We start from the raw sequence: 21,099 nt of genomic DNA on the forward strand, positions 1-21,099 counted from the left end.
ACCAACTGTTACGTGGCCATTTGAACCACTACAGGATGTTGCCATTTCAGCTAAGATGCTATCGGACGGTCAAGAAATTTTGTCTGTCGAAGATCAAAAAACGTTGTTTCACCCCGCACACAAAATAATAAGGATGCGTGAAAATAAATGGTATGTACTGTAGAACCATCTCGAACGAATGTTGCGTAGATTACCGCATCGGCATTTTTGATTTGTTATTGTCTTAGTTTTTCAGCTTGTTCCACAATACCATTGTCACTCTTTCCAACTTCACTGTGTTGGGGGTATGCCTGCCTCTCTGTCCTCCTCTAACGTCTTTCCCGCGAAATGTTATCGCTGTGTAGCTCATGGTTCGAATAGGTAGAGCATTGGGCTGTTGTGATGAGGAAACTAAATTCAAAACTAACCCGCTGGTCTAACCTGAGTCGCTGCGTATGTGACGCTGCGCGTGTGCTACAATCCGAATACCCTAATTAACGCGACCTTTGGTCCCTACGAAGGTGCCGCTATTGAATTGCAGAAAATATTGTTAAAAATGTTTCCGGTGCTCCGCAGAACTCAACCGGCGTCACACATATTGAGACAATGTTACCTGGATCCATATTCAGACATGCGACACGGGCTTATGCCGAAACGCTGTCGCTAGGTGGCGCATCATGTCCAGAGAAAGAAGACCTTCGCTGCAGTACACGCTACATACACGGCACGTTTCGGGGGTGGCAATGCGGTGGGCCCGTGCATTGCTTCGGAGGTAATCGCAATAAAGTAAACATGCATGCTGTGGTTAATCAGCCTGATGTTTAAAAGCGATACTCGCAAAGATTCGTGACCGTGGGCTCTGCTGCCTGGCTGTTCCCTTGCCAATTAGGCCTACCAATCACAGAGGAGCACGCGAACCGAACGCGCTGCTGGGTACCTTGCAGTACCACCAGAGGGCGCAGGTCAGTGGTGGCACTGGTCGTGCGGGAAAAAAAGTACGAACCAGAAAACTCGCCTTCGCACATCAACGGCTGGACGGTAATGAGGAAGAAAACGCTTCTTGCGGATAGAACGTATTCAAATTGCGCTACGGACGTGCTCATGCTACTTGTGAAACCATGATGCGTTCAAGGCGTCCGAAGTACTCGCTATTAGTCAGCAACTCCGCTTAACAAAAGGGTCCGTATAATTTGTGTGCACCCGTTCTTGCGTGCGTGTGCGCATGCGCGTACCCGTGTTTCGACTCTTTATGCACTCACACAAAGCTTCACTGCATACAGATTGCAACTTGTTCGATGTGATGCACATTGAAAGAAAAACAATTGAAATGCTTACTGATGATGACGTATAGTTCTGCGGAAACCCGCAAGGTGGAGAGAAGTAATGAATAAAAGGAAAATCCGACATCCACCTATTCGTAGCAATTGCTACAGCAATCGATACGAGCGGGTGGATGTCTGATTTTCCCTTTATTCGCTTAGTGACGATACTTGAAATTCATTTAATCGTAATGTTTCTAGAGTAAGTGTAATATGGTAACGCACATAGTATTATCATAGTGAAAGCAACTATTTCTTCCATCGAATGGCGCAACTCCAACACGACGACACCCCCGACATCGTCCTTATTCTATTTTATACTCTGACGTCGTTCTATGCTATTTTTACCTGTTTCCGTTTAACAATAGCCTACCAAGGAACGATCCTCGGGAAACGCCGTTAAATGGCAAAGAGTGTCTTATTTTCGCGCCTACCATTTTATGTTTACATGTGCCTCAATGGCAGAAATTATTATTTTGTCAGCAGCTGCTAGATGCACAATCTTCGTTGCTCTGTGCCATGGATAATTTCTTCTTTCCCAGCTGTCTTTCATTTTGTTCCCCGACCTCTGGTGCACTGCCCCTATGCGGGGCTTGCCAAGGTCAATACAAGAAGAAATGAAATAACTCATTAAACAATGCGAAAACACAGCGAGAAAATACAATGTGGTTCGCTTATGGACAATGCAGGGTGTACACTTCGACTGGAACTATCCGGGTGACAAATGCTCAACCGTCCCGACCCCGCCAAAGACTCTGCACCAACGATTCCTCAATCTGGTGAAACAGGTTCGAGCAAAGCTCAAGGTGATGGTGAGCGTTCCGGCCATAGAGCACCGAGCCGCACTGTATCTCCTCGAGAATATGACGGAGCAAGTGGAATACATCATCGTCAAGACGCATGTAGTTCGCAGTTACGGCCTTGTCAGCTGCAGCGGTGCCCAGGCGTTCGTTGTTAATGCATTCAACAACATACGTGCTCGACTCAACAGGACCCACTGGCCGAAAATTGCCTACAGTGTTTCTGTAAGTTTGGTTCGCCAGTAGCCTGGTAGTATGTGTAAAAAGCAGCAACATAAAACTCGCAGCTGTCTTGCGCTGCATTTTGCATGGAAAAACAAAAGGAAATGATAACGCAATGGAAGCCTCAAACGTACACAAAGGTATGCTTCGTTTGTACCCTCCTCTTGAGCAGTGTTTTCTTGGTAGAATGCTGCGCAAGATAGCAATGTGCGTAAATTAACTTCAATTGCTGCATTGCAGAGTGAACTAAAAACCACGCAGGCTCAACGCATTCTTTCTGTATAAAGGACATGAAACTTATTTGACTCGGCGATGTAGGAGCGGTAGCCGATGAGGCACGCATGGTCTCGTCTTTTATTTCTAGCAATTTTCATTGACACAACACTATTGGTGTATGATTCTGCGAAAGCATAACTTGGTGCATACATATAATTTATATAACCTAGAAAGCGTTGTGGAGTGTCAGCATTGTTTGTATATTTCAGCACTTGGTTTCAGTGTGGGTAAACAACACTGATACCGTGTTTTGCATTAGCACATAAAGGTGGTAATAGAAAATAATCTACGGATAGCACTCAGGTACTAAAATAGTTTTTGTTTGTTTTATTATTACATAATCACGTGCCCAACAGATTCAATGTTTAATCGAACATGAAATACCAACTATTGTTTTTTTTGAGGCAATAGTTTAAGGTAATTTATATTCAATGGTTGTACTTGATTACGAATACAACACAAAAATGTATAACGTACCCTTGAATTACCACTAAATAAGTCTGTTCACTCGAATTTTACAACCTCTGATGGAACTGCGAGCATGAACTTAACAAGGCTTAACATAAGCACCATTCAGAAAGTCGCCCGCTTCTTAGTGTTTCAACATGTCTGCATCACACCGCATTTTACGGCCACATCGTTTCGAGGCCGTTGCACGGTTCAGATCGCATCGTTCACGGTAATAATGTATCTAATAGATTAGTTGAAAGTAAAGTCTACTTTGCAGCCTTTCATTCCCACCCCCCCCCCTCCTCCCCGCCGGTCTTTCCAACAAGACAACCACCTTCTGCTAAGTTTTTTGCATTAGCTGAAGCTATATAAACAGGAAAATTGATTCGCTAATAATGCAACTAACTCGTTTTCAGTTGGATTATAACAACTCGCCCTTGGATCCTCCTAGTGCCACAAATTTTAATAAATTTCTATAAACAATTTTCTTGAAGCATTCCGCTGTAATGACTGCCGCCTATGCTTGCGACACAGAACCTTCTACAAGTAAAACTGTGCAATATTTGTGACATCCAGGAACTATACCTTTGAGTTCTTATTTTCTTGAGAAACACCGTCGTTTCATATCAAAATTTCAGTGTCTCTGCGTGGGTGTGCGATAAAAATGTTTACCATCTGTGAATTTTATAGTAACCTTGTCAGTAACGGCTCCTAATAATTTCTGGAGTATAATCTTGGTTTTAATTAGTTGGCGCTTCTTGCTTTAGGAAATATCATAGGCACGGCTGAGACGCGAACGAGGAAACACATACAGAGAAACGCTATTCCTGTCGTATATGATTTTGTCGGTCCATGTCTCTATTGCGCTTCTTTCTTTTCTTGAAGAATGCTTTCCATTTTTTAAGGATCACATTGTGTTGGATTCATCTTTGTTCATTTTGATTTTGGAGTAATAAGTGGCCTGGTTTCCTTATGCATATCTTGCGTGATAGCTTGACTTTATGTAGTGTATAGTGCACACGTACGTTTGAGCATTTTCCTTTTTTTTCTTTTTGTGTATGCCCTCGTGCTGCATTATTTGTTCCATCAAGTCCATCAAATTTAAGATAACTGTGATATTGATTTCTTTTAGCATCCCCATTGAAAAGGGGCAGGGATAAAGTGTGACCTTGCATGTTTTCGCTAATCTGGTCTTGCAATATTTATTGCTGTCTAGGATTTCAGCTGTGCCAACTTGACATTTATGCCCTCTATTACATGCAATATCTCAAATTTGCCATCTAATTTATGACTATAGGCTGGCTCATTTGTTCTCTGCTTTCCTTGCACAAATTCTTTGAGCATTTGCTGCTTATATCTAGCACTGACCAATTAATACTGCCGTCCTTCTGGAAGACAGACACTCCATATGGTTCTGACTGAGTGAATATTTTGGGCGAACATGGATTGCCATTACAACATGCCCAATTGAGAAATCAACTTCCATCCTCTAGTGACAACAAGAAGTAGCCGCGGTTTCTATGCGGAAGTGCAGTTCTACGCAAATATCTCGTCACAGGGGTCATCATTTAAAAACATTCAGTAGAAATAGTGAATAACGAAGCAAGCTAGCACTTGTCAAGTATTTGGTTCCGCCTTTTCACCGGCATGCTGAACGTGTGCGTTTCAGTTCCGTCAGGTCCGAATAAAGAATCAATCGAAATACAGAAGAATTTGACGCGACGAGACCGTTTTTATACAACATGGTGTCCGTGTTCCTTGCCTTCGCATGAAGTCTTTATTCGAGCTGCTCGCCTTAAGAGTGTAATATCATTTCACCAATCAAACCACTTCTCTAAGCGTACATCACTAACTTTGTACACATTTTACAGGATCCACAACCTTTAGCTAATAAGCTTAAAAAGTGTGGAGTAGTGTTTCAGTGATACCTTGCAAGAATGTCGCAAAATTGTGCAGGTTAAGTCCAGCGAGCAACGCGGGGTCTATTCTTTATTTTCATAAGCAAAGCAGCTGCTTTTTTAATCAACGAATTAGTAAAAAAAAGGCATAGAGTTCCCGCAGTAAACTTCTCCGGTGTAGAACATTGTGTTGCACAGCTCAGCTCGCGGTCGCGGGGACACCATGCCTACGTGGGTTAAATGCAGAAACGCCCGTGCACCATGCGTTAGATGTACGATAAATAACGCCAAGTTTCCAAAATGTTTCCGAAAGTCTCATCTTTCTGACGTGTCTCATATCGAGCTTTCGGCACGTAGAACCGAAATATTTATATGCATTTATAGATGCAGGTACCTATTGTGCCAGCTGATTTCTTTACTGGAATAGCTGTCAATGGAGATACAGCCAGACACGACAGCCTGCGATGTGAGGATTACATTCAAAATCAATGAACCTTGCATGGAGCAATGCAGGTGGTAAGGAAGGAAGGAAAAAAAAACCTTTTAACGCGATAGCGTTAAGGAGCTCGTGTCGCAGAAAAGCCGGTGTCGTCGGCGTCGGGTGTCGGCGTCGGCGGCGTTGACCGTGAGCGATAAATCACGGCAGGCGCTTCATAAATAAAAAGCAACTTCCAAGATTGGCCCGGTGGGAATCGAACCCGGGTCTCCGGAGTGTGAGACAGAGACGCTACCACTCAGCCACGAGTTCGATGCTTCCAAGCGGTGCAAACGCGCCTCTAGTGAATGCGGTGTTGCCTTCGAAACCAGCCGTGGAAAGTTATACTGCGGTGTATATCGGTAATTATGAACATGTAACGTACAGAAGTCACAATTACACGAGTTGCGAAGTGCGTTTCCGCTGCATTTCTTTTGCGCTTTCCGCACACGCAGAGCCATCTTGCGGCAAACACAGAAGACCCCCTCCTCTCAATGTACGGCGCTGCCCCGACAGGAGGCGCGCCGCGCGCGCATTGGGACCGCTGCCAGGCGCGTCGCGGGACTCCCTCTCCCCTGACGACGCTTCGCCGTGCTTCCGGTTTAGATTACTATCTATCTCTCTGCCCGTGCCGATCACGACGTTTGGCTGGCGTTCCCCTCCGAGACACCGAGTTCTTTGGTTCGTTTCGTTCGCTCAGGCGCACGTTTCGTTGTCGCGCCGAACGCTGCGTTGCTCGACGTTCACCGCTTTATTTAGGGCCAGCACTAAGGCCTAGCAAAGGAGAGTGCTTGCTTAGCTAAGGCCCGCTGTTGATCCGCCGAGTCCGAATAAAGCCAAGCACTCCATGAAGGCGGGGAAGGGTAAGATAAATAAGAAATAAAGGCATTGGTACATGAGTACAGAATGTGTTCTGTATCTGCCCTTTCTTCGGAGAGTTGAAGCGAGCTATGGTCCGCCATCCGAAGTTGTTGAGCATTAGTATAGTGAGAAGAGTGTTTGTTTGAACTTTTCGAAGAACACGTGCTTTCTCCGCGCTGAGTGAAGGGTGAGCTTGGAATAAAATATTGCACTTTTCCCTGATGTTGTTGTAGCGTTCACAACTTTGCTCTTTGTGCGTGGCGGCGTCTTCAACTGCCGTTGGATTTGGCCAGGAAATCGAGGGCGACTGGTTGTTAATTTCGCGGACAGGTTGGGCCTTGATCCCAGATGAGCTGGTACGCAGAGCTAGGTGATTGTAATATCCGGGTTGCGATCAGAGGGTTCTGTTAGAAAATCATGTTGGTGGGTTTCCAATTGCAGGTGTTGTATGTCGTGGATGGCTTTGCTGGAGTGGGTATAAAGGTTGATGTTTATGGACTGCTGCTTAGTCCATACAAGAGGCTTCTTGTATGGCGTATACGAGAGGCCTGGCATATATTCTGTAGAGCTGACAGATGTACTGAAATGAGCGCTGGTTACTTCATCTGATTTATGTTGTGTACTGCTGGAATTGTTGCTAATGCTTTCTGGTGTTGTTGAGCCCAATGCTGGTCCAATGACCAAAGCTGAGGCTGATGTTCTTGCTGGCATCGTAGATAATATTTCTAAACTAGAGGAAGGGCATGGAGCACTCTTTCCTGCATTCAAAAGCGCTGAAAAGGGGGAGGCTGCTGCCTAGCAAAAGTAACCAAGCTTTAACAAGGCAAGGTTCTACTACATGCTGAACTAAAGAAGCACTGAAGACAAGCTAGCAGCCGCTAAGAGCGAAATCGAACTTAATGCAAGAGTAACGCCACTAGAAGTAAGCGCTCCGTCGGAGCGCTCGGCCGATTCAGCCACGGGAGCCGATCTTCTGGGTTGTGCTTCGAATCAGCTCATTATAGTCACCTCTAGGTGCGATGACACGCCGAACATGCTGCGACGATCTATTGCTTCTCTTTGGTGTTCAACATGACTAACAAGAGGATTGGGCAGCATCGCAGATGAAAATAATAAAGTTTTCGCAGAAAAGCTGGGAATCAACACAGCTGGTGCACAGTTACAACGTGCACATCGACTAGGCAAATAAAATGCAGACAAGCACCGGCCCCTCATAGCAAAGTTTACATTTTAAAGACAAAGAACAGGTTCTTGCAGCTGCACTTTAGTTTAAAGGCTCATCATTTTTAATAAGCAACGACTCCTAGTTTACCACTTGCCAACCCAGAAGAAAACGGATAACGTTTGCTAATATGCAAAACAAACCATATAGGTGATCTATTGATAGGCTGCGTATAAGTACAACGACATATGTCTATGATATTGCTACACAAACTCTTGTGTGGTGGAACAGACCGATGAGCGGCGCACGTGCCCTCACAACCGCCAAGAATCACAATCTTTTCACACTATAACACCAATGTCGCTATTGATTACAAACATCCCAAGCCTAATATCGGAGTATGAAGTGGTTTCTTCCTTCCTTGAAGGTGCCGATTGTGACATGGTCATTCTCACCGAAACTTGGCTGCCTCCAGATATTTCTGATAATGAATTTTTTTTCCGTCGCCCGCACTTACAATATGTATCCGACATGACCGCCATGACAGCCGAGGTGGTGACGTCATCCTTGCGACTAAAAAAATATTTACATCTTACTGCGTTAACTGAGACTCAAATCTCGAGGTCGTTTGCCCCATCTGTGTAATCCGTTTTACGAAAGTACTCATTGGTGTCTGTTATCCTCCTGATTCACAACAAACCTTTGTCACCGACCTTCACAACAGTATTGCTACTGCAATTAAGACCTCCCAGCGGATATAAATTATCTATTAGGGAATTTTAATTTTCTGCAGATCAACTAGGCCAAACTAATCTATACCTGTCGAGTGTCATTAGAATTTAATAATTTAAACCTAGACTTCAACTTCACCCATACTGTCAACCGTCGCACTCGTGGTTCCAACATCTTAGATTTAGTACTGGCAACCAACCCTAAAACAGCTCAGCAAATAACATACTTCGATGGTTTTAGCGACCATAATCTACTCCAATTAACGCTTAATATTCCGTTACCATATTAGGGTACAGTAAAAAAAAACTTCGAAAATATGCGACTAAAGAAATTAAATTGGTCCCCTACAAAACGTGTATGCGACCAGTTCTGGAATATGCGAATGCTGTGTGGAGCCCTCACCAAAAATGCTTAAAAAAGAAGGTGGGAAGGATTCATCGGATTTCAGCACGCTTTATAAGCTCCAAGTATCGCCGCACTGACTCGGTTACAGAGATGATACAGCAGTGTGAATTAGAAACGGTGGAAATGAGAAGAATAAAACATCGACTCAAACTTTTTTTTTCCAGATAATGCAAGAACAATAAAAATAATTAAAGAACATTATGTGAAAGCGCCTCTAAAACGCGATAAACGACATAACCACAGCAGGGTACTACAACCTATTAACACACGTACGGATGTATATCGGTATTCCTTTTTTCTTGATGTAATTGAACTATGGAACAAACTGCCAAGTGATGTTGTGGAGAGTGTGAACGTGCAACAATTTGAGCTAGGTGTCGATATGTTCTTGAGAAATGGTGTACAAATTTTGAATTCTGATTCATGATTGCTCATTGAAGTGTTTATGAAATGTATATGTTCTTCTTCTCTCCCTGTAATGACCCTCACTGGAGGGTTAACAGTATGACCAAATAAATAAAAATAAATAAATAACGGTGAGTACACTACCATTAATGCTGACCTAGATATTGTTTTCAACAATGCATTTCTTCCTTTCTTTTACAGTAGAACAGTCGAAGAAAACTGGGTACTATTTCGAGACAAATTACGTTCATTAGTAGGCTAGTACATCCAAGTAATCACAATATTCAATGTTAAATCAAACCCAGGGTTCGCCTGTTTCCTTCAGCGTCTTCAATACAAAAAGAACGTTTATACAGCTGTGCTAAAGGATTGGACACCTCATCTGTTTGGGAAAAATACAATCAGTGTTTAAAAAACTACAACTCCGCTTTATACGCTGCTAAAGATAAATATTTTTCACGTGACCTTGGAACAATTGAGGGTGCCTCGATCAACCCCAACGAGGAGGCGCACTCGGCTGCACGAGGTTTGACTGACCGTGCGCCGGGCAACGCGTCCTCTCCTGGGCGACCCGAGCCTCTCTGCTCGTACAACGAAATCTGCAAATACATTTGTCTATCAAGAAGAGTCCTACCTTCGCCGCACTCCTCGCTGTGCAGGGCCCAGGCAGTCACTCTCAGACGTCTGCAAACAAGCACTTACCCGAGCCCCGCGGCGCTGCACACAATGTACCCCGAACGGTTTCCAAGCCCGGACTGCCCTCTATGTGGTGATTATGCGGACTTCGAACATGTCCTGTGGGGCTGCGCCTCTGCCGGTCCCCCTTTCACTCACGAGGAAATGATGAAGCTAATTAGGGCCCAGGATCCGACCTCTCAAATCCTGGCAGTCCAGAGGGCTCGCGACAGGGCCGTCAGGTTCCACCTGATGGTCCCCGAGTGGGCCTAGCCAGGTGGCGTGGAGTCTACTTACGCCTATAGTGGACCAAATAAAGTTGTTTCACTCACTCACTCACTCACTCGCTCACTCACTCACTCACTCACTCACTCACTCACTCACTCACTCACTCACTCACTCACTCACTCACTCACTCACTCACTCACTCACTCACTCACTCACTCACTCACTCACTCACTCAGTCACTCACTCACTCACTCACTCACTCACATGACCTCCCAAATGTTCTCAAATTGAACCCTAAAAAGTTCTGGAAGATTATCTCTCCGAACCGCGGCACTAATCACATTTTTTACAAGATAGCGACCACGTGCCCCTTCCAGACAATGAGTGCCCTTCATGCTTCCACACATCTTTTTCATCTATATTTAGTACTGAAGATCACTCTACCCCTGCTTATGTTCCCGATTTTGACTATCAGTACATGACACCCATCGACATTACTATCGACGGCATTGTATCGTTTGTAAACAATCTTAAGTTATCTCATTCTTGTGGCGTCGATGAGATTAATTCCAAAATACTAAAGAACACTGTTAGGACCTCTAGGAAAATATTGTATCACATTCTCAGACAGTGACTAACTTCAAGAGTGCTCCTGTTAGATTGGAAGACTGCGAAAGTAGTTCCCATATTCAAAAACAGTGAAAGGTATTCACCAGATAACAACCGGCCAATTTCACTCAGGTGTATTTGTTGTAAACAGCTAGAGCACATAACTGCTTCTCACATATACAACCATCTGGAATCAAACAACTTTTTTTCACTAATCAGCACGGGTTCTGGAAGGGTTTCTCATGTGAGACACATGTTATGGAATTGACGACGGACCTGCATTTAGACATAGACCATAATGTACAGATTGATAGCATATTCCCTGGCTATTCCAAGGCTTTTTATTGCGTAGCCCATTGCCGCTTGATTTCGAAGTAAAACACACTAAGATTGGATTCACTGACATCAACTTGGATCCGGAACTTTCTTTCTAATCGCCGACAATTTACAATCGTTAACAATCTTTCTGCGCCCCTTCCCTATGTCACTTCCGACGTGCCACAAGGTAGCGTTCTTGCGCCGCTACTATTCTTAATATACATGAATGATCTTTCTAATAACTTAGCATACCGAGTGCGAATAGTCGCAGACGACTGCATTATTTGCCGCACTATAACCAGCCCCAATGACCACCTCATTCTTCAAAACGACCTTCAGCTTATTTTGAATTGGTGTAAGATTTGGTTAATGACTCTTAATTAGTGTAAATACAAAGTAATGTCCTTCACTCGTAAACACTGAATCTCTTACTTTCAATATAACGTAAATAATAAGCCAATTTCTACAGCTACTTCCTACAAATACTTCGGCAGTGTTGCAAATCGGTCGCAAGCCCCAAGGGTAGCGTTGTACTGGCGGCCTGGGGCACAACTGGAAGCATCCGAAGGTCCTGGCAACGCATGAGTCGACTGCTAACAGAACAACTTGTTTATTCTAGTATCGCAAAAGAGCGGCCGGTCAGGTCGACCGAAGTGGAGAGACGGGAGAGCACGCTACTCGATGGAAGAATTCGGAGCCTCTCTCTTGGCGTCCGGGGGCAGCTGCTTTTATACTCTCGGAGTCGAGTGCAAGAAGGAACGCCTCGTCAGAGGCACACGTGACGGCGGGGCACGGACACGCTGAGAGACACGTTGAGACGAGTGTAGTGACGCATCCGCCGGGCCGGCGCCGGTCAGACATCCTCGCTTCACAGTTGGGGAGCTCCTCTCCCCGGCTGCCGCGCTTTGACAAGCGTGGGCACCAACATGCACACACACACACACGCACACACGAAGACACGTGGCATTGAAACATGCCGGGACGCGCTTGGCCGGGAGGCGTTGCGGGGGCGCTGAACGGGCCAAAATGTCCGCCGCTTTGAACGTAGCCCCGGCGTCCGTTGCATCCGCGCCAGCTATACCGCGCGTCATAGGGGAAAGTACCAGCAGTCATCTCGCTCCAAGCCTTTCCTGGACCCATCACGTTACTACTATATGTGCTAATGCTTCAAAATCACTAAGGTACTTACGCCGAAAACTACATAATTCGCCCTCTAATATCCACGTCCGCAAGCTAGCTTATTAGACGTTTGCTCGCCCCCAGCTCGAATTTGCCTCTCCAATCTGGTCACTCCATCATAACACCCTAATCAGCTTACTCGAATCAGTTCAAGATAGGGCCGCCACGTATATGTCACATAACTACACCTACAGTTCAAGCAACTCACAAATAAAACTTCATATTTCACTCAAGCCACTAAGTACTCGGCATGATTTTGCGCTCATATCATTATTTCGGCCCAGGAAGCGTCTGCGTGAGGATGCGTTTGGTGTGTTGCGACGCCACTTACCTGAGCACAAGAGGGATGTACCCTTCCGCGCGTAGCCGTGTGCGGCTTAGCCGTGTCTGGCGAAAGCGGGATCCTAGGGGTTGAGCCGATGCTGGGTGTTTGGACCTTCGAGGTCCCCCGGCGGAAGCAGCACACCTCTTCGGCTTCTGCTTCACATAGACGGCACCTCCAGAGTGACCCACCTGGAGGAAATCGGCAGTCGCCTTTTCCTGTCCCTTTATTCTATCTTTTGCTTTCTCTCTGGCTGTCTCGTCTTTCACTTCTTCTCACTTCCGAATTTCTAGTCGGCAAGGGTTAACCTGATGTACACTGTCGTCCTTTATGAGAGGGAACACGCGAGCGCACGGCCTGCGCTCTGTCGCGGCTGCCTTCAGCGCCGTCAACCGAGAGCTAAAGAAAGCGCGTCCGCTTTTGGCGTTCATCTGTTGGCAAACAAAATAACGAGTCGTGAGTGCTTGACTAGCGCTGCTAGATTATGCTCCCCCTCCGCTGGCGCAACGGGCGATGCCTGCAGCGCGTCGTCTGCTGCCAGCAAATCGAGCGTGGTGCGCGAGCACGATCGAAACGCAGAAGCTATGCCTCTCGGCTCACGCCAGTTGCGCTTCGCCTAAACTAGAGCTATACAGGTGAGAGCGATGCACCCAGCGGGAGTGTGGTGTGCTTTTTAGAAAGTGTATCACTGAATTCCGCGGAAATTTACCTTCGAGGCAGAATACCACTTACCCGGAAAGTACTGGTCTGTCGGCAGAGAAAGTTCTCTGTCGTTTAGTATACCTGCGCTTGATGCTATAACGTCATGCACAATCAAAGCACTCTGACCGTGATGACAGGGAAGGAGATGTTGCTCCGTAAGAAACTTGAAACAAAACAATGTTCCAAATGTTTGTAAATATTTTAATTAAATGTTGTATCTGTAATCTAATAAGACTCAAGCACGAAATGCAAAAAAAAAACAGGTGTCAATACATTTATTTGCGTAGATATTATACGTATTTTTCCTTTGTATTGCGCACCAAAACAGAACGAAAACAATAAGCTGAAGCATGTTGTGTCGACGCACTTCTTAGTACCTCGTGGCGTCCCCATTTGCTGCAACGCCAGCTGCCGTTCTTCAGGGTAGCGAGTTATACAAAGCGGGCATTACTGATGTGTTGCTTCTGAGCCGCTCCCGCTCCTCCTTTATGGCACCCCAAAGGTCGTCGGCCGACAGTCCGTGCAGAGACCGTGCCGCCAGTGCAGTTTTCAAAAGGCCCCACACGTTCTCAATAACGTTAATGTCTGGAGACTGGGGCGGCCACCTTAGAGAGTTGATTCCACGTTCCTCGAAAATGCTTGTTACCCGTCGGGATGTGTGTACGGGTGACCTGTCTTGCTGGAAGATGTAATCACCTTCCGGAAAGGGCCCATTGAGCAAGTAGGGCACCATCACGTCGTCCAGGATTGAGCAGTAAGCGGCAGACGTGAATCTGTCCTCTATAGGCAGGTTGCGAACGTAGTTCCCGCGCCTACTAGGGCGCGCCTCGCGGCGGTGAGCGCGGAACCGGCTGGATACGATCGGCCCGCTTGCGTTCGGAAAGCCTGTATGTGGACTGTTTCGCGCGTAGCTGTTGCCTTTTCTGAGCAATGCCGAAGTGCAAACCGAGCTGTTGAGTAGTGGGCTGCAACAGCACGTACACCAACTCACGAGGAACAAAGTTTTAGAGGTTTCCAAGCCGACCGTATGAAGCAGAACGGCGTCAACACTGGATAGCGCTCGTCCGACGGCATAAGCTGTTTTATGTTGCGGCGTTATGTCAAGTGCGTTATAACGCTGAATTCTTTGCTTTTACAGCAATGATGGCAGCAACGGGACACCTGCAGTCAGTGGCGTAGCTAGGTCGTCTGGCACCCGGGGCCCATAGGTCTTCTGTCCCCTCCCCTCCTCCCCCGGGTTTATTCGAGGAAGGTGAGGTTATCAACAATTTCCGTGTGTCTCCAGACGTATATGACAACCCCCCCCCCCCCCCACGGGCCCCTTGGACCCCCCCCCCTTCCCGTTGCTACGCCACTGCCTGCAGTGCGTACCAGGATATGCAGCAAACAAAGTAATTTGTTCCCACACTGTACTGCAGTAAAGCTGTGGAACTCTTTCCCAATCCTCTCCCATTCAAACAGCGCTAGGGCTCGCTGAGAGATTTGAGGAGGGGTTGTAGCCGGCTGAGCTGGCATACGCCCTTCTGCGCCCAGCATATTATCAACGAAGGGGCAGTTGAGATAATCAAAATTTTTGACAACGTGGTTTATTGGAACCTCCTTTGCACGCACTGAAAAATTGCAACATAAGAGTATCGCACTTCCAGTAACTTGGGCGAAAATATTTTCCCAGCGTAGTCTAACACAACTGGTAAGTTCATCCCCTTTTTTCTGTGTTTGGGGAGAGCAACGTTAGAATACCTCTGGTAGGTCTTACGAGTCGTTCGTACGCCCCACGTTCCTGGATGAGATGTTTTGGATTCGTATTTGCCGTCCTGTATGTACAGGGAAACTACCGCGGCGTCGTTGCACTTTTCCGCGATGCCAGCACGGCAATCGCAGCTCCCCGCTAGGATTTGTCTGCTGTCGCCGATCTTCAAGAATCAATGTCGCCTATAATTTCATGCGTCCACACCGTAGATAACGAAGTAACTTACGCTGAGCTTCACGATCTCGCTGGTGCATTATTTTTCGTTTGCGGAATAAACCTAGCAGTCACTTCCGATCAGTGCGAGTTCAACGCTTCCCTCACGTCGTAGACGTGCCCCACTTCAAATAGACGACTTCCTTTCTCTAAATTCTTTTCACGAAAAAAGCTACGAAGATCTTGTAATTCCCGAAACCCGGTTAAAATTAATATCGGCACGCTGTTTCGCGCCATCGCTACCGTTTGACAGGACGCCAAACACGCAGCGCGGGCTGCTGACGCCGTGAGCAATCCTACCACATTCGCGCCACTATTCGTCAGATGGCGCTAGGGGTCGGAAAGACAGGGCGCCGCCTAGCACTTGGAACCTGCCCATGCGGACTAGTGGACCAAGCCCTTTTTCGGTCATGAGGCCCCACACGGACACTGCTGAACGCCCACTTGCAGCCACTCACTGGAGGTATTCTGGTCTGTAACCGCAGAAAAGTATTATCAGACCATGCATTGACACCAAACCAACAGTCGCTCAACTTATCTCGAATACCCTTCCTTTACGCCTAACATGCGGTATTCCGCTGTGCTACATAGCGCACGCATTTATCGCCGGCTGTTAATATCTACGTTTGGTACTGTCTTAGGTTTCTATTCACTTTCCTATTTCTTTCAAGTTAATTTGCTATTTTCTATTCTATCGTATCGAAATAGCAATTGGCGTGGTGTTGTGCCTCTGTTTGCGGAGTTGCCAGCCTACTGCCCCCTGTTCCGTGTCTATACTTTCAGCATGCGCTAAAGTATCTTCAAATTTGAACTAATATGGATGAAGGTAATATTATTATGGTATTATGGTATTATGGTATTATGGATGAAGGTAAATACGGATGAAGGTAATATTATTAGAGAACACAACTCCACTTTAACGCTGGTTAACGTAACCTAACACCATGCCTTGAATATCAAGTTCTCTCTGCAGTATACGAGATATAAGAGACTACAATACCATACGATGTATAAAAAATGGTAACCGTCCGGTAGAGTTTTTCCAGCATTTCTTACAGACATATAATTAACTTTAAGCATCCAACAACACCTAGCGCCTGTTTTCTGGGTGCCAGACTCTTTGCCTCTGGTCCCACCGGGTCGTGAATGAACTCTCGTCCGTTAATACAACACTTTCCCAGTCGGAGGTAGTCCAATCTGCGTGGTCCTTCGCAAACTGCAGGCGTTTAGCTCTGTTGGTGTCTCGTAGCAGTGGTTTGCTGCAAGCAACCCTCTTTTTGAGACCAGCTTCTGCGAGGCGGTGCTTCACAGTCGTCTCGCACGCCTTAATGCCAAGTTCCTTCAATACTTCATGGACTGTTGTCTGCGGCCACAGTGATACTGCAGCCACAATCGCACGGTCTTCGTATTCACACGGCGTTCCTTCTTTAAGGCCTGAACGATCCTGTTTACTGTTTTTAGTGGCCTCCTTTTGGTTGATGCAATATACCGCTGGCTGTAACCAGTAATACTCTGCTCAATAATTTTTTTGCGCTCCTCGAGTGGAACACCAGCCGTTTTCATGGCATTCTGCCTCATGGCCCACAAAAAAGGAATTGAACTACACATACCCCTTTCACTTCTTATCAAGCCAGTACGCAAGGCTTTCAGCATCCTACCTTTCCCTCTCGTAGTATTTTCGAGCCCATATGTTACACGTATGAAGTAGCGCATTATCACTGCTATCTTTACCCCGTTATTCTTAAATGATCCTAGACACGAACTTGGTCCACCAGCCTAACTGATAATGGCGCTGCCACTCGGCTGGAAACCATGCAGCGGTTTTGAAGGACTGCTGCTGATTATCGAACACACATAGTGACCATTTAGCCGAGAGGAGTCGCTACCATCGTCTTTTTGAAGTCCACGCAGATCCCCGCGCGGACGGACACGCTTGAATTCGTGGGTTAATGCCATGCAAGGTCGGTTTGAAATTTATCCTCGAGGGAGTCTAAACTGGCATTTCTACTTTCATTCGCGACGCAGGGACAATACAGCTGAGGCTAAGCATGTTCCCATGAACATTCACACCTTTATTGTATGTAGAACTATAATGTTGCATATTGTGTTCTTGGAAATGTATTCATGGGTGGCTTAAGCAAATGCGAGTTCCACGATGAAGCCATGGAGCTCGCATTATACAGAGTATCCCGAATGATAGAGTATCATTCAGTTATAGCTGAACAACCAAACCTATCCTTGAGTGCATCACTCTCACCTATATAGGTCTAGTTTAGGCGAAGCGCAACTGGCGTGAGCCGAGAGCCATAGCTTCTGCGTTTCGATCGTGCTCGCGCAACCACACTCGATTTGCTGGAAGCAGGCAACGCGCTGCAGGCATTGCCCGTTGCGCCAGCGGAGGGGGAGCATCATCTAGCAACGCTAGTCCACCGGCCACGACTCGTTATTTTGTTTGCCAAGAGATGACGCCAAAAGCGGACGCGCTTTCTTTAGCTGTCGGTTGACGGCGCTGTAGGGAGCCGCCGCAGAACGCAGGCTATGCGCTCGCCTGTTCCCTTTCATAATGGACGACAGTGTATGTATCCAAGCTTGGGTATATTATATTAGGTTATAGTAGTTATGTACAGCTGGCGTCTGCGTTTCCTTCTGGACTCGTGACGACCCCTTGTTGGGCTTGGAGGTGGGTAGGTGGCGTAGATACCAAAATTAAACAAATTCTGCATGGCTAAGACGTCGTTCCCCACTCTTTCCTATTGTCCTCTTTCAAAAAGAGGGTGCACCAATAAACTTCCCAGCTAGTCAGCCAGCGCAAAGAAACTTTCCCCCGCTTCCATGTGATACACATTCTACATCCCGAAAAGACAGTCAGAACTATTGCACCTTTTATCGTAGCTAAATGTCCTACCGACCCACTAGGGGCTGGCTACAAGTTGAAGAAAATTATCAGTGGCGACCTTCTTGTTGAAGTCCGCGACACTGAACAGCATGGCTCTGCAATCTCTTAGCACTCAGTAATCCGGCAATCACTGTTACAGCGCATCGATCACTGGACACATGTAAAGGGGTCACCTCTGATGAAGATCTCTTGAGCCTGAGCGAGGAAGAGCTCCTGGAGGGCTGGAAAGAACACAACGTCATTAAAGTGCAAAAAAAAGATCAAGCGAGACAACCATGATATTCCAACTAAGCATCTCATCCTTACCTTTGCATCGAGCGTGCTACCAGAAACCCTAGAAACGGAGTGTACCAAAATTCGAGGGAGGCCTTACATCCCAAATTCCCGAAGATGCTTCAACTGTCAGAGATATGGCATCGTTCACAAAGCTGCCATGGCCGACTGACCTGCGCAAAATGTGGCGAACACGAACACGAATTCAATAACTGTAGTGGCACACTCCGCTGTTTCATCTGTGACGGTGGACACGCCGCATACTGTAGAACTTACCCCACATGGAAAAAAGAAAAAGACATCATTACACATAAAATCAAGGAGAACACCTCAAATCAAGAAGCGCGGAAACGTGTTTCCTTTTTCCATACCTCAGGGTATGCTGATTAGGCGCGCATGGGGATGACGTCGCAGCAGACTCCGGTACCGGGTCGGCCCACAAAGAGTGTGGTCACGGCAGTGCCACGAGGTTCCTTGGCATCACCAGCCAGTGCTACTGCGCCGTCCCTGAACCGAGGCCCATCGACCTCTGGGTTGGTGGCTTCCAAAGGCCTGATCATCGAGGCAAGGCCTAAGGTGAAAACACCCTGCTCGGGTGAGCGGAAGTCCATCGGCTCCCAAGACTTGATGCACACAACCCCGAGCCAGACGGCGCTTCCGGCACCTCGGGAGCGGCGTGAATCTCGCGACCCATCCAAGAAAGACAAAACACGAATCACGGGGCCTGAAGAAGATACCTAAGTCATTTCTCCAACTTGACTCCTCTTGATACACTGCATAAAAACAACAATATGGCTACAAAAATAATACACTGGAATGTTAGAGGTCTTATCCCCAACCTCGATGACATTAAAGAACTCTTGCAGAAATATAGCCCAAAGGTGCCGTGTGTTCAGGAGACACATCTTCAATCTACACAAAAAAATCTTCTTCGTCAGTACACCATCTATAGTAAAGGCTGCCACGAGGCGAACACCTCGCCTGGCGGTGTAGCAATTGTGGACAAGTCTGTAGCTTGTCATCATGTGGTCCTTTAGACGCCCTTTGAGGCAGTGTCGATTCGGGCAATTCTTTTTAATAAATTGCTCACTGTATGTTGCATACACGTAGTTCCTAATTATCATCTCGGAAAGAGTGATTTCTGTAAACTAATTGATCAGCTTGCGGACCCCTGCATACTCGTAGGCGATTTTAATGCTCACAACACCATGTGGGGAGACTCGCGATATGACGCGAGAGGTCATTTCGTTGATACTTTTCTTGTGAACTCTGGTGCATGCTTCTTCAACAAGAATTAGGAAACGTATTATAATATTCACCATAATCCATATTCATCAATAGACCTGTCGATTGGCTCTGCTTCAATTTTCGCGGACTTGCAATGACAAGTAACCGAAAATCCCTATGAAAGTGACCCCTTCCCTGTAATATAAACCCTGTACGTCAACACAAATGCCCCCCCCCCCCCTAACCCCCCGGTGGAAACTAGCATCCGCCGAATGCAATCACTTTAAGGAATCAACTTTCTTATTACGACATTTTATCACTGATTTTTGCACAGATGAAGCAGTAGCATATTTTACTTGTTTTATACTCGACGCACCAGAATTAACTCCACAGACACAAGGACTCTCATGTAAAAGACGGGCCCCTGGTGCAATGAACACTGCAGATTGACACGAAAGAAACAAATTGGGGTTTGCTGCATTGATCCCCGACAGCAGAGAACTTCACAGAATTTACCTGGCAAAATCACAAGGAAGGCGCGCGCGGAGACAGGCAAGGAGGGCTAGCTGGGGGAGATTCCTCTCGGGCATCACTTCCTAAACCCACGAGTCTAAAGCATGGAATGGCGTAAGAAAGCTAAAGGGGCAACAAATCCAACCTTTGCCCTCAGTGGACGACCAAGGGAAAGCCTTGGAAGACAAGGCCAACGCTCTGGGTGAACACATCGAACATGTATCAAGCTCCACACACTACAGAAAATCATTCCTCAAATATAAACAATTAGCTGAACTTAAGGCGCTAGCTCGTAAGTGCCGCCCGGATGAACCATACAACCGTCCTTTTAGTATTGCCGAGGTAAAGCTGCATTGAGCACATGTAGAAGCTCTGCACCGGGAGCTGACAGAATCATGTACGACATGATTAAAAATTACACGAAGACACACTAATAACACTTCTGGCACTTTTCAACTCGACCTGGGCTCCCGGATACCTCCCATTCTCATGGAAGGAGGCTATTGTTATTCGCACCTTGAAGCTAGATAAATACCCTTCCTTGGCGGCAACTTATCGCGCGATAGCTCTAACAAGTTGTCTGTGTACGCTGTTTGAAAAAACTGATTAATCGTATACTAATGCATTTCCTTGAATGGAACAATATGCTTGATCCCTATCAGTGTGGTTTCAGAGAAGGGTGGTCCACGACTGATCATCTTGTGCGAACTGAAGGAAATATCCGAGGTGAACTTGTCCATAAACAGTTCTTGTTATCGATATTCCTCGTTATGGAGAAGGCATATGACACAACGTGGCAATACGGGATCTTGGGAGACTTGTCGGAATGGGTATTCGTGGAAATGTCTTAAACATACTGGAAAGCCATTTGTCCAAACCTACCTCCCACGTGAATGTAGGCAATGTATTGTCGCGATCTTTTATACAAGAAACTGGTGTGCCTCAAGGAGGTGTGCTTAGCTGCACACCCTTTACCGTGAAGATGAGCACACTTCGTGCTTCATTACCGCCAGCCATTTTTTATTCTGTTTACGTCGATGGTATACAAATACGTTTCAAGTCCTTCAACCTTGCAGTGTGTGAGAGGCAAGTACAACAGGGCTTGAACAAAGTGTCCAAATAGGCGGACGAAAACCGATATAAAGTGAACTCCAACAAGAGTTCTTGTGTGCTTTTCACTACAAACAAAGGGCTCATTCCAGGTCCCAAT

General features: G+C 46.4%; 1 protein-coding gene across 1 annotated transcript in view; it reads left to right on the forward strand.

Moving 5' to 3' along the window:
- LOC135897910 (chitotriosidase-1-like) overlaps positions 1 to 21,099 on the forward strand; it is a 215,916-nt gene that overhangs the window by 124,420 nt on the left and 70,397 nt on the right. The window contains exon 9 of the mRNA XM_065426602.1: positions 1,988 to 2,323. Coding sequence (XP_065282674.1) covers positions 1,988 to 2,323 — 336 coding nt within the window. The remainder of the gene's footprint in view (positions 1 to 1,987; positions 2,324 to 21,099) is intronic.

The sequence above is a fragment of the Dermacentor albipictus genome, chromosome 2 (genome assembly GCF_038994185.2).
Source record: "Dermacentor albipictus isolate Rhodes 1998 colony chromosome 2, USDA_Dalb.pri_finalv2, whole genome shotgun sequence".
Lineage (NCBI taxonomy): Eukaryota > Metazoa > Arthropoda > Arachnida > Ixodida > Ixodidae > Dermacentor > Dermacentor albipictus.